This window comes from Pipistrellus kuhlii, unplaced genomic scaffold (assembly GCF_014108245.1).
Source record: "Pipistrellus kuhlii isolate mPipKuh1 unplaced genomic scaffold, mPipKuh1.p scaffold_m20_p_6, whole genome shotgun sequence".
Lineage (NCBI taxonomy): Eukaryota > Metazoa > Chordata > Mammalia > Chiroptera > Vespertilionidae > Pipistrellus > Pipistrellus kuhlii.
Window position 1 is genome coordinate 3,624,511 of NW_023425562.1, and position 12,567 is coordinate 3,637,077.

The 12,567-nt window shown below is 36.3% G+C and overlaps 1 protein-coding gene across 13 annotated transcripts in view; it reads right to left on the reverse strand.

Moving 5' to 3' along the window:
- The window catches only part of TRAPPC8 (trafficking protein particle complex subunit 8), a 67,477-nt gene that overhangs the window by 9,398 nt on the left and 45,512 nt on the right, over positions 1 to 12,567 (reverse strand). For all 13 annotated transcript variants that reach the window (XM_045574851.1, XM_036419813.2, XM_045574855.1 and 10 more), the window contains 6 exons: positions 12,474 to 12,548; positions 11,874 to 12,000; positions 8,499 to 8,653; positions 4,853 to 5,295; positions 3,313 to 3,460; positions 1,716 to 1,812 (listed from right to left, as the gene is read on the reverse strand). In XM_045574851.1, the coding sequence (XP_045430807.1) occupies positions 1,716 to 1,812; positions 3,313 to 3,460; positions 4,853 to 5,295; positions 8,499 to 8,653; positions 11,874 to 12,000; positions 12,474 to 12,548 (1,045 nt within the window). The remainder of the gene's footprint in view (positions 1 to 1,715; positions 1,813 to 3,312; positions 3,461 to 4,852; positions 5,296 to 8,498; positions 8,654 to 11,873; positions 12,001 to 12,473; positions 12,549 to 12,567) is intronic.

The window sequence follows — 12,567 nt, forward strand, 5'->3', positions numbered from 1 at the left end:
ACTAGGCTTTTATTCCATAGGATGTTTAAGGAAAAATGTCTTTGCTTTCATCTCAAACTAAATCTCACTCAGCTCTTTAAAAGGATAAAATTAAATTTTCTTGAAATACATGTTCATATGTCTGTCTGTCTATATATACACTGAGTGGCCAGATAATATGATCTCTGAACACATAATCTGGCCACTCAGTGTATATCCTATATAAAAAAAGGCTAATATGCAAACTGTCCCCTTGACAAGGAGTTCAACCAGCAGGCAGGCCAGCCAACCGCCCATGTCCCCTCCCCCTGGCCAAGCTGGCTGGACCCCCACCTATGCACAAATTCATGCACCGGTTCATGCACCGCACACACACACACACACACACACACACACACACACAGAGTGGCCAGAGATAATAATACTCTGGCCACTCAGTGTATAAATGGCAGTATAGATAGAAAGTTTGAAAGATTAGAACTTTTGGGCTAGGAAGTCTAAAATCCCACCACTCTACTTCATTTCCATTCAGTATTTATAATAATAAAAGCATAATATGCTAATTAGACCAGACAGCCGAACGACCTTCCGGACTAAGCTGAGGCTGTGAAGGTCGAGGCAGCCACCACAGCTGCAAGGACCAAGCGCCTTGCATGAATTTCGTGCATCAGCCCTCTAATTTCTTCAGAATATGCTAATTTATACCAATATTCTTATATGCACATAATTTGCTAGAATTTTTTCACCAGTGAAAACACCTGTAAATTCTAAAATATTTTAATTACAATAGTTTTAGTTGCAGCTTAATTTATATTACAGCTACACTGAATTTTTCCCTAGAGCATAAATCTTACAATAAGTTAATTCCTTTATATAAGGAATTAAAACAAGGATAACCCTGAGGCTAAGGATTTAAACATTTTTTTAATATTTTTTGAATATGTATCATACAATTTATTTTCAGAAGGAGCAATTATCATTTTTCCAGCTTCACTTCACTCTACTAGATACTCTCTTGTTACTGGCAGGATGATAAACTGATAGAAATATTCTGGAAAACAATTTGTCAATATATATCACAAGTATGCATACTCTTTTTCTTTTTTTTTTTTTTTTTTAATGTTATATAGGTATAGAAATACACAGAAGAGTCAGTGAGTACATAGGCATGGTTATATTCAGAAAACCCAGCCGAAACCGGTTTGGCTCAGTGGATAGAGCATCGGCCTGAGGACCAGGTTCGATTCCAGTCAAGGGCATGTACCTTAGTTGTGGGCACATCCCCAATAGGGGGTGTGCAAGAGGCAGCTGATTGATGATTCTCTCTCATCTATGTTTCTAACTCTCTTCCTCCCTGTAGAAAATCAATAAAATATATTTTAAAAAAAGGAAAAAAAAGAAAACCCAGCCTTCTGATGGCAAAAAAAAAACCTTCCATATTCTAGTCTATAAGTTTCTGAACTGTTTGAAATTTTGACAGTGATCGTGTATCAAGGTACCAATTTTACAAGTGATTAAAAAAAATAGATCTTGAAGAGAAAAAGATGGAAGATGGAAAAGAATCAATTAAAAAAGGAATTTGGTTTATAGTTACATAAACTAATGAAGGCACAATTTAATGCTTAATATAATCAGTTTTAAGGAAGGTACCATATTATGGTACTATTCTAGGAGGAAAAAAGTCAATCAATGAAGATATGTTAGAATTTACTATGAAGAAGGAAAAAGGTACAAACCTTTGTTTTCGGAGAGATTTACAGATTTCTGTAGCTTCCAGTGTTTGCTACTACTTGATACTTGTACTATATGGAATTCCTTAACACCTGCTTCACTCTATCAAAAAGAAATGACAGAATCATTCAGGATTTAGGAGCACTAACATATTCTAATGAAAACAATATTCAAACACTGATACCAAAGTCAACATAGATTAACATAAGATGAAAATTTTATTTTAAAATAAATTAACGATACACATTTCAGAAAGTGTTATTTAAATTCCTTTAACATTCTTAAAATAGACAAACCAATATTGCATCTAAGAAATGTTTATAATGTATTCCTAGTGGCAAATTTTAAAAACACTAAAAATATGCATAATGAGTTACTAGTGGTGTTTGATAGACAATTATTTGTTCTCAATTTTTAATCAAAACTATGTCATTATTTTATTTCTTCTGATTGTTCTGATACAACCCATTCCCATTAAGGCAAAAAAAAAGAACAAAAAAACTACAAAACAGCCGAAACCGGTTTGGCTCAGTGGATAGAGCATCGGCCTGCAGACTGAAAGGTCCAGGGTTTGATTCCAGTCAAGGGCATGTACCTTAGTTGCGGGCACATCCCCAGTAGGGGGTGTGCAAGAGGCAGCTGATCGATGATTCTCTCTCATCAATGTTTCTAACTCTCTCTATTCCTCTCTCTTCCTCTCTGTAAAAAGTCAATAAAATGTATTTTTTTTAAAACCTACAAAACAATAAGCATGGCCAATGGACACAGACAGTGGGGGGGTATGTGCTAGAGGGCGGGAGCGAGCAGTAAGAGGTCAATAGGAAAAAGGAGACATATGTAAAACTTTCAACAATAAAGAATTTTAAAAATAAATAAAATAAGAGAAAAAACACAACTAATAAAACAGAATCCCAATATAAATAGTTATTTAAACCACATGTTTTTATTCTCTTGAATAAAAGCCAATATAAAAATTAAAATTTTCTTACTCTTTCAATTATTGATTTTTTTTTTTTTTAGGGGGAAGGGGGTTATCAAAGTATTAGTGCATTAACCCTAAATATCATAAAAAGAAGTGCCCTTACAAACTTATGAAGCTAAAAGCAAAGTACATTATAGAATTAATAATATTTTAATAAGTATAAAGAACCACTCTAAAGCTCAGATCCTATTTTAATTATGAGATTGCATTTCTTTTTAAGAATATTTATTTTTATATTTTGAGTACATAAACAAAAATGGTAAAATGTTTAAAAAGCTTTATATAAAGGAAATTGTACTGTCAGAAAAGTATGTGAAAGATTATCACATCAATACTGAATGTGAAATCCTAACAGCTTTATAAATTTAATTACAAAAGAGATTCTCAATGGAGAGATCTCTTTTGGGTTGAATTACTAGCATATGAGGCTACATTTTCATGTGCAAATGTACATTTATGCCACCAGATCTTTTTATTTGGAGACTTAAAATTATAAAGCTAATGGAAAATTAGTATGTTTTCATACTCTGCTCTTGTGAACGGAAAAATATCCATTACTAAAAACAAAGGAAATACTTCAAATCGAATTAAAAACAAAATTGAGTTTTAAACCAACTTACAGTATTGATATTTTCCACATCCACAAAGACTAGCATATTGCCTCCTCTGCCCTCCTCATCTTCAAGAGAATTACTCCTGCAGACAGTGGCACGTACGTTCAGAGATCGGCTGGTGCAAATAACTGCTGTGTGTCTTAATATCCTGTGACTGAAGAAACAAAAAACTGCAAATTTAATCTAAAAGCCTCTTACTGTGTGTGATTCTCTAATTCCAAATAAAGCTTTTAAAACTTCAACTCTTTCAGAATCACTTATTTAAAAAACATATATATATATAATGAAGTAAAATTACCTAGTTGGTCTTCAGTTCAATCAGTTCTCATTTGGAGGTAACTGTTAGTCTCTCTGACTTAGGAAAACCATCCTCTGTAGTCGTGTCCGGACCACGCCTCTCTGTGATGGCAGCTCCAAAGAAACTACCTACCACGTCATCGCCACCCTTTCGCCTATCACTCAAAGCCTCCACAATAAGGCTTTACATCCGGGCTTATTGATGTTTTACACTGTGGCCAAACTACCTCCTCCAGGTTGTAAATCCTGTAAATCTTCATACACACAGTCCTGGGAGACTCACTACGCTCTTGCCTATACACCCTGATAAGCAAATTTTAAAGTCTTCACTTTCCTTGGAAGCTCATTTCATCTCTACTCCACTCCTAAGGCCTTCTCTGTTGTCTTGGCCAGAGCATTCTCTATCCTCTTCTTGAGGAGAATTAGCACTGAATGAGGATCTAAAATGTTCTTATGCTTACAAATACTGTATTATTTCTCCTCAGAGTCTTATGAGATATTTTAAACACTCTATTAAATAAAATAAATGTAGCACAATCACTCTTACTTAATTTTATAAAAATCAGGAAAATATTCTGCTATGTCATAGAACAGGCCACAGTCCTTGTCAGAGACAGGTTTAGTTTCTTCAGTGAGTTCCAGTAAGACATCACCCCAATCATCTGTCAAGCACATACATACTTTTTTTTATACATTCTTGTAGGGCAGGAGAGGGCACAAGGGGAAAAAAAAGTTAAAATAATTTTCTTAAAACAGAATGACTGCAGGCATGTTGTCTTCATATACAAATGATACTTGTGAACTTCATTATTTGGTGATAACTCTGACCAAAAATTAGTTTTATTAAAGAATCATCAAGTTTATAAATAGGAAAGCCACTAAAAAGATTGTGCTAGCCTGGCTGGTATTGCTCAGAGGTTGAGCATTGACTTATGAACCAGGTCACATATCTGGGTTGAGGGCTCTTCCTCGATAGGGGGCATGCTGGAGGCAGCTAATCAATGATTCTCTCATCATTGATGTTTCTCTCTCGCTCTTCTTCTCTGAATCAATAAAAATATATTTCTTTTAAAAGATTAATGTAGCTTAATTTTTTCTACTTTTGGCCACTTAGAATTTATTGCTCACTATATTAGGAACAGCCTGCATATAAACATCCTGTAGAAGTTAGCAAATATCAACATGTTTATTTGAATTTGTACACATATATTAAAGGAAAAGATTAAACCAGAGATTTCCTAATGCTCACCGTATTTTGGGCAGCTTTTTAACACTTTCGTAGTAAAACAGAAAGTTAATCTCATGGACACCTTCTTCATCCGGCCCGCGTAACCACAGCGGCAGCTGCACTGAAGCTCCAGGCAGAAGAACAGGGTCCGGCAGGGGCACAGGAATCACCTCGGGCTGACTTCCTGTGCCGATGCCAAAGTCCGCCGCAGACGCTACCGAGGCGAGCGCTGTACGCACAGAGGCAGACTCTGTCACCACGGTCTTGTAAGCACTACAGTTCTCAGAAGCTGAGGGACTCAGTGGCGTCAGAGCAGTCGTGTTACCGCCAAAGGTAAAGAACTCTGGACGTTTAGAAACAACCTTCAATCCAGTCAGAGGACATTTGCTGACATTGACAAATTCTACATATGCTTTTCGGATTTCTCCACAGAGGAGCCCTGTAGGGAAATGTATAAAGAACACCTGCATTGGAGGGAAAAAATAGTATTATATTGTCTGTTAACAATGCTGACCCCTAGTGAATGAATGACACTTTAAGATGCTGTATTCTTTACTAAAGGTTTGCAAGTATTTTATTCTCTCTGAATATGTGGCAATTAACAACTCCGTTTTAGAAAAGAGATAGAAACCCAGAGATAATAATTTAATTTTTAAAAAAAGAAAGAAAAAAAAAGAAGAGATAGAAACCAATGTTACTCAGTAGCAGACTTCAATTAAGAATTAAAGGAAAAATGTCCCTAACAGAGGGTTACTGGCAAAATCTTCACAGCTCTGTAGATTATAGAAAAGAGAAGTCAAAAGTAATTTAACATGTTTATTTGAATTAAATAATTATGTCAAAAAGTCCTTATCAATATCAACTTGAAAAATAGCTCATTTATACGTCATTAAAATGAAAAGATACTAGTACGAAGAACCTCAAACTTTCAGAAACTCACATGGAAGCAAAAGCTGAACTTGACTAATGTTGGCTTTATATAGCTTTTCCCATTTAGTGTATTATTCATTTAGTGCCGTGGTCGGCAAACTGCGGCTCACGAGCCACATGCAGCTCTTTGGTCCCCTGAGTATGGCTCTTCCACAAAATACCACAGCCTGGGCGAGTCTATTTTGAAGAAGTGGCATTAGAAGAAGTTTAAAAAATTTGGCTCTCCAAAGAAATTTCAATTGTTGTACTGTTGATATTTGGCTCTGTTGACTAATGAGTTTGCTAACCACTGGTTTAGTGTATGATTCATGCAAGAAATGAGCTTGATAACCAGGTGCTGCCACAAACCCAACAGGAGTTACATAACACTTTGGACATAAATATGAACATATTCACACAATTTCTAAAAATTAAGACAAAAAGTGACTTCCAACACACATCTGGTTTCGAGACTTTCGGTATTGTGGACCTATAGTAAGAGGTAGAAATATGGGCTAACAACTACTTGCATTTAAAGAATCGTTAAGTATAAACTTAAGAACTACACTGAGTATATCAGAAAGGATAGCTATAGCCAATATGAGGAAAATGTTCTAATAAAGTTATGGCTGGTAATCCCAAAGGAGTTATAAAAATCCTAGGGAAAAACCTGTGTTTCTTAATCTAAGTTTGAATGGAACTACATTATCACCACAGTTTAAGGAATCAGATAAAATTTGTGGATATTAGAAGCTTTAAAATGGATATGACAAAATAAAGGATTAATATAGAATCCCAATTATAGGAAAAAATAAAGTAGCATAACATTATACTGAAAGCACTGACTGAACTGATTGGCTAGTGTCAAATAAACTTAAGTCAAATTACCTAATATTTGTGGAGGAATATCAACTTTGAGGTGTTACATCAAAACAATGACATGAGCAACTAGTGAGACAGAGTACCACAGCCACACTGCAATATACAGACAACCGGACACCATTAACAAGGCTCCGGTGCTGGTGAAAATGGGAAAGGTGATGGTATACGTAAGAGATCAGTGACACACCATCTGGAGATGCTGTGTACGGTATCTTCAGAATGAAGGTTTTATAAGTATAGTAAGTTGACTCTTTTAGAAGAATCAACATATCTAGCCTTTATTTCAAAAGCACAGTTACTGAAAGTCCTTTTATATAGTCGATATTGGTAACAGCTTCAATTTAAATGGAAAAGACCAAGACTTAGTAATTTATCTTAAAAATACATATGTGTGAATACAAATATGCAAAATGATAAGCATGTGGTTATTCACTGTGGTTTTATCTATAAGGGAAAAGGACTAGACACAAATCAAACATCTATCACACAAGTCTGGTTGAATAAACTAGATATACACAACATAGTCTATACTAGAAATCAGTGGAAACTTGAAGGGGCCTGCCCTTCTCTCTGCTTTTCTGTATTCAAATGGTAGTATATTTATAGTATTTTAATTTTTATCTTTTTTTTCAACGAGTTTCAGTAATTTTCATCCTCACTTATTTTGGTAAATATCCTATAATAGAGGCCCAGTGCACAAATTCGTGCACCGGTGGGGTCCCTCAGCCTGGCTGGCCATCGAGGCCTATCAGGGGGCAGGCCAGCCAGGAGGAGGGACTGCAGGAAGTTGGCTGGCCAAGGGGAGGGACTGCAGGAGGTTGGGCGGCCAGCCAGGGTGGGGAGGGGTCCTGGGACGTTGGCTGTGGGAGTGCACTGACCACCAGGGGGCAGCTCGTGTCGAGCGTCTGTCCCCTGGTGGTCAGTGCATGTCATAGCAACTGGTCGACTGGTCAAACAAGTTGTTTGGTCATAACTGTCACTTAAGCTTTCGTTCATATATATATAAAAGCATAATATGCTAAGTGTCCAACCAATTGGTCAACCGTTCAGTCGACCACTCGACAAGTCACTATGACACACACAGACTACCAGGGGGCAGACACTCAGAGCAGTAGGTTAGCTTGCTGCTGAGGTCGAGCCAATCAGGACTGCATTTGTTCTGCCTCACAGGTAGAGACACCTGATCCAAGGTAGGCCAGAATTCTCTTGCAGAAATTTGAAACTTGTATTAAAGTGACACGGAAACTCTATGTTATAAGACTAAGGCCATATCAATAGCAATACTTTTAAAAGGCTTACAAACATTTGCTGCTACATTCCCCGGAACTGCGAGTCCTTATTTTTCTTTGGGACTTATTAGTCCATAATTCTTTACTTGTCAGGAGATACCCAATACCCTTCAACTAAATAATGTTTTCTCTTTTTTGGCTTCTGCAATCTAGCATCAGTGAGTTTTCTGCAACTAAAAGACCTTGAACTTCTGTGGCATGAATGCAGAAGTGGGTGGAGATACAAATAAGGTGAAGGGAACGTAGCTTTTTATTCAGATTACTTTAAATTTTTACAGCATTCCCATATTACTTTTATATCTTTACAAAAAAACAAAAACAAAAACAAAAGCCACTGATTTTATGAACAAAACTGTTCTTTTAGAAGTTTTTCCAATTTCCATTCATATTTTGAGAGTAATATTTCATAACCAGGCTGTGACTTAATGCTAAGTTGCATGATTACCTTTATCTTTGTGAATTAGATTAATCCTATCTTAATAATTTTAAAAGATCAATGTATTAATAACTTCAAAGCCTAAAATTAATTCACTCAAAGTATAATATGAATTTATAAATAATTCACAAATTTTTAAAAAGTGAAATACCTCCAACAGTGGCATTTCCTCAACGATAATGGGATCTAATCGTCGATCAGGACCGTATGTTATAGATGTTTTCTCTTCTTTTGTGCTGTTAAGTCGAGGACCTTGAATTTCTAAATCTTGTCTCCCTCGAACTGACATGCTCAAGGAATGTTTCCCTGAAATAAAAAACAATCAGTGTCCTAACAAACTTGGTATGTTATTATCAGTTTAGCCTGAATATATGAATACTCTTAAATTTCAGATTATTTCTCGAAAAATTCTAGATTATTGACTAGCATGATTCATCAAAGAATTATGCTTTATTTTCATTTTGATTATACCTATTTTATGATGCTTAATTACTCATCTTATTAGGATTTTATTACTTGCAAAACGACTGCCTATCACTAAATAGGAACCTGTATTTTTGAAACCTGTATTAAACCATAATGGCTATTATCCAAAAAATTTCTATTGAAGAGAATGGCTGTGTTGGGACCAGATTATAAAAAAGATCCATTCTCATCCTTGCCAGTTTGGCCAGTGGATAGTGTTGGCCTGCTGAATGAAGGGTCCAAGGTTTGATTCCAGCCAAGGGCACAGGTCCAATCAAGGGCTTGATCCTCAGTGTGGGGTATGCAGGAGGAAGCTGATGAATGATGCTCTCTCATCACTGGTGTTTCTATCTCTCCCTTTCCCTTCCTCTCTGAAATCAATAAAAATAAAGGTATGAGAACAAAGCATATTTAAAAAAAAAATAGCATCTTTTTTTTTTAAATACATTTTTTAAATTAATTTTTTACAGAGAGGAAGAGAGAGGGATAGAGAGCCAGAAACATCGAAGAGAGAGAAACATCGACCAGCTGCCTCCTGCACACCCCCTACTGGGGATGTGCGCACAACCAATGTACATGCCCTTGACGGAATCGAACCCGGGACTTTTCAGTCCGCAGGATGGTGCTCTATCCACTGAGCCAAAAACGGTTTTGGCAAGAATAGCATCTTAAAAAAAAATCTATTGTCAAAGGGGAAAAAATCCCAAAATACTGAAGAGATCAACTTTTCACTTATATTCAAACATGTAAGTAAACTAACATAAATACTGATAGTAAATGCATATACTAGAATTTCTGGATAACTGCATTGTCTCAATAGATTGTACAAAGAAAGTTAAACTCATTTAATATTCATGTAAGGATTATCCCTTACTTCGACAAAGTGGAAAAAAAGTCAAGGATATAAACTATCTTTCCTGCAGGATTACTCAGAGCCTTTAATGTTCAGATGGCCACTGTAATTATTCCCAGAGCAGACATAAAATGCAGCATTTCCCATACTTTGTTTGATCTAGATCTCTATTAGCATTTTACATAATAAACTACACTAAATGCCAAGACCGGTTTGACTCAGTGTTAGAGCATCGGTGTGCGGACCGAGGGGTCCCAGGTTCGATTCCGGACAAGGGCATGTACATTGGTTGCAGGCACATCCCCGATGGGGGGTGTGCAGGAGGCAGCTGGTCGATGTTTCTCTCTCATTGATGTTTCTAGCTCTCTATCCCTCTCCTTTCCTCTCTGTAAAAAATCAATAATATATATTAAAATAAAATAAACTACACTAAATCATGAAAATTCTGCTTATAAGATGTAACTTATTTCAATAGTTAATTCAGGGCCTGTTCTCATTAACTCCCTAAAATAACATCTATTTATATAAAAGCCCAGCAACCAAACTGCAGAATGACCAGAATGATCAGTCACTATGACGCACACAACCACCAGGGGGCAGACGCTCACTGCAAGAGCTGTCCCCTGGTGGTCAGTCTGCTCCCACTAGGCTGACTGGGATGAGCGGTTGCTCCCACAGCTGGAGCAGCCACTCAGATGGAGGGTCTACAGTCGCTTGGCTAACTGGCCATGCCCACCAACAGTGTATGAATCCGTGCACCAGGTCTCTAGTATAAATTTTACTATTCTATATAATAAAAGGGTAATATGCAAATTGACCCTAATGGCAGAACGACTAGGAACAACCAGTCACTATGATGCACTCTGCCCCCCAGGGGGCAGACGATTAACGCAGGAGTTTTCCCGTAGTGATCAGTGAGCTCCCACATTGGGAGCTCCACTCAGCCACAAGCTGGGCTGACTGCAGCAAGTGCAGCGGTGGTGGCAAGAGCCTCCTCAGCAGTGCTGAAGCTGCAAGCCTAAGCCGTCAGTTGGACATCCCGAGAGCTCCCAGGCTGCCAGAGGGATGTCTGACTGCCAGCTTAGGCCTGATTCCCCAGGGAGCGGGTCTAAGCTGGCACGTGGATCCTTCCCTGCCCCCCATCCGAGTGCATGAATTTTCATGCACTGGGCCTCTAATTAATAAATATATTTCATACTATAAATGAAACAATGATCTATAGTTTACTGAAAACCATCTTACTGGTATTAGATTAAGATCCTTAGTATATACAAGTGGGAAAGAAAAATATCTAAAAATTCTTAACACTCAGCTTACTTAAAATGTGCAATAAATGAGGAAGATTACTTATAAATGTTGCCTGCCTGTCAACCAAGAAATAAAAATATAGTACTAAAATGCAGAATACCATACTTCAGTGTACATTTTTTGCTTTTAATTTTGAATTCTAATGGATTCGTTCCATTTCTGTTCACTTTGTACAAAAATCATTTGTATCTAAATTCAAGTCTGTTTTTTAAAAATAAACCTTATCTACTAAAGTGAAGTGCCAAAAGAAGGGATTTTACAGTAAACTGTGCAGCATCTTGTCAACTTATGTAACTCATATACAACAATTACAAGATAATATTAGATCTATAGAAGTGTTCCCTAAGTTTAAAGAAAAAAGTTAACTATGTTAAATATGTATCTTAGAGTTTTACTCTCCTAAAATTTGTAAAACATCATCTGGGACACCAAAAATATCACCTTAACACTAAAATCCTACTTTCTTCATAGGAGAGATGACAGAATTTAAGGTATTTATTATCCAATGATATGAAAACACTGGTCTTTAATTTGATAAAAAACAATGTTCAAAAATAGAATATGCTAAGATGGCTTTTGTATTGGCAGCAGAAATCTCAGTCAACGGTTTGAATATATTTGGTCAGACTTTATTAAGTTTGGATCAATAACAGAAAAGAAATACATATGGTAGAACCTAAAGATTATCAAAAGAAAATACATTAAAAGGGAATAAAGTTTACTTCTGAAGAAATGGCAGAGTTTAAAATAATTCAAATTATTCATTCTTCAATCTGACTAAATGCTGGATTAAAAGTACATAAAACCTATTTTTCAAATGCCTCACTTTTATTCATTTTATTCTATAGAGACTGAATTAAGGACTAGTTTCCTAACTGCAGAGTGATGTCATAGCTTTACCTGTGTGACATCCAGGAAGAGCACCGATGCCATCAACTGTCGTAGAGCCCTGAACAGTGCCCAGATTATAAACAACTCCCAGAACGTGCAGCTCCCCTATGTGATGGGGAAAGAGCTTTAGTCTGGCCTGCGGAGATATTTAAGTCACTCTCATTATCTGTTTTCACAGTATCTTAAAACAGCATCCTACCTACATTCTGTAATGTTGCAGAAATATAAACCCATGACCTAAACTTTTAAATTATCAACTATATTTGTTATTAGAAGACATTTTCTTCAAAAGAAAGTCTCTAAATTCAACAAAGGCCTGGATCCTCATCAATACTTTTAATAAGAATGAAATCTTCTGGTCAACCAAATATACTGACTGCAAGAAAAAAGCAAAAACTTTTCACCACGCTCCTTAGAAAATTAACTAACCAAAGACCACTGCAAACCTACTTTTCCCACCAATTTCCTCCTGTGCAATCCCAGTATCCTAATCTTCCAAATTTTAGTTTTAAGAAAACCAGGACCTAAAACAAACTGAATAAACTGATTTTTTAGAAAGTTTTCATCTCGCTTTCAGAAAGGCTTAAGACTGAAAAATAATCAAATTACCACTTTAGATTCTTCACTGTTAATTAAGAATTCTGAAATAACTTCAGTTCCAATCATTTCGGGTTCACTTGTTACCTAAAAAATAAATTATTGC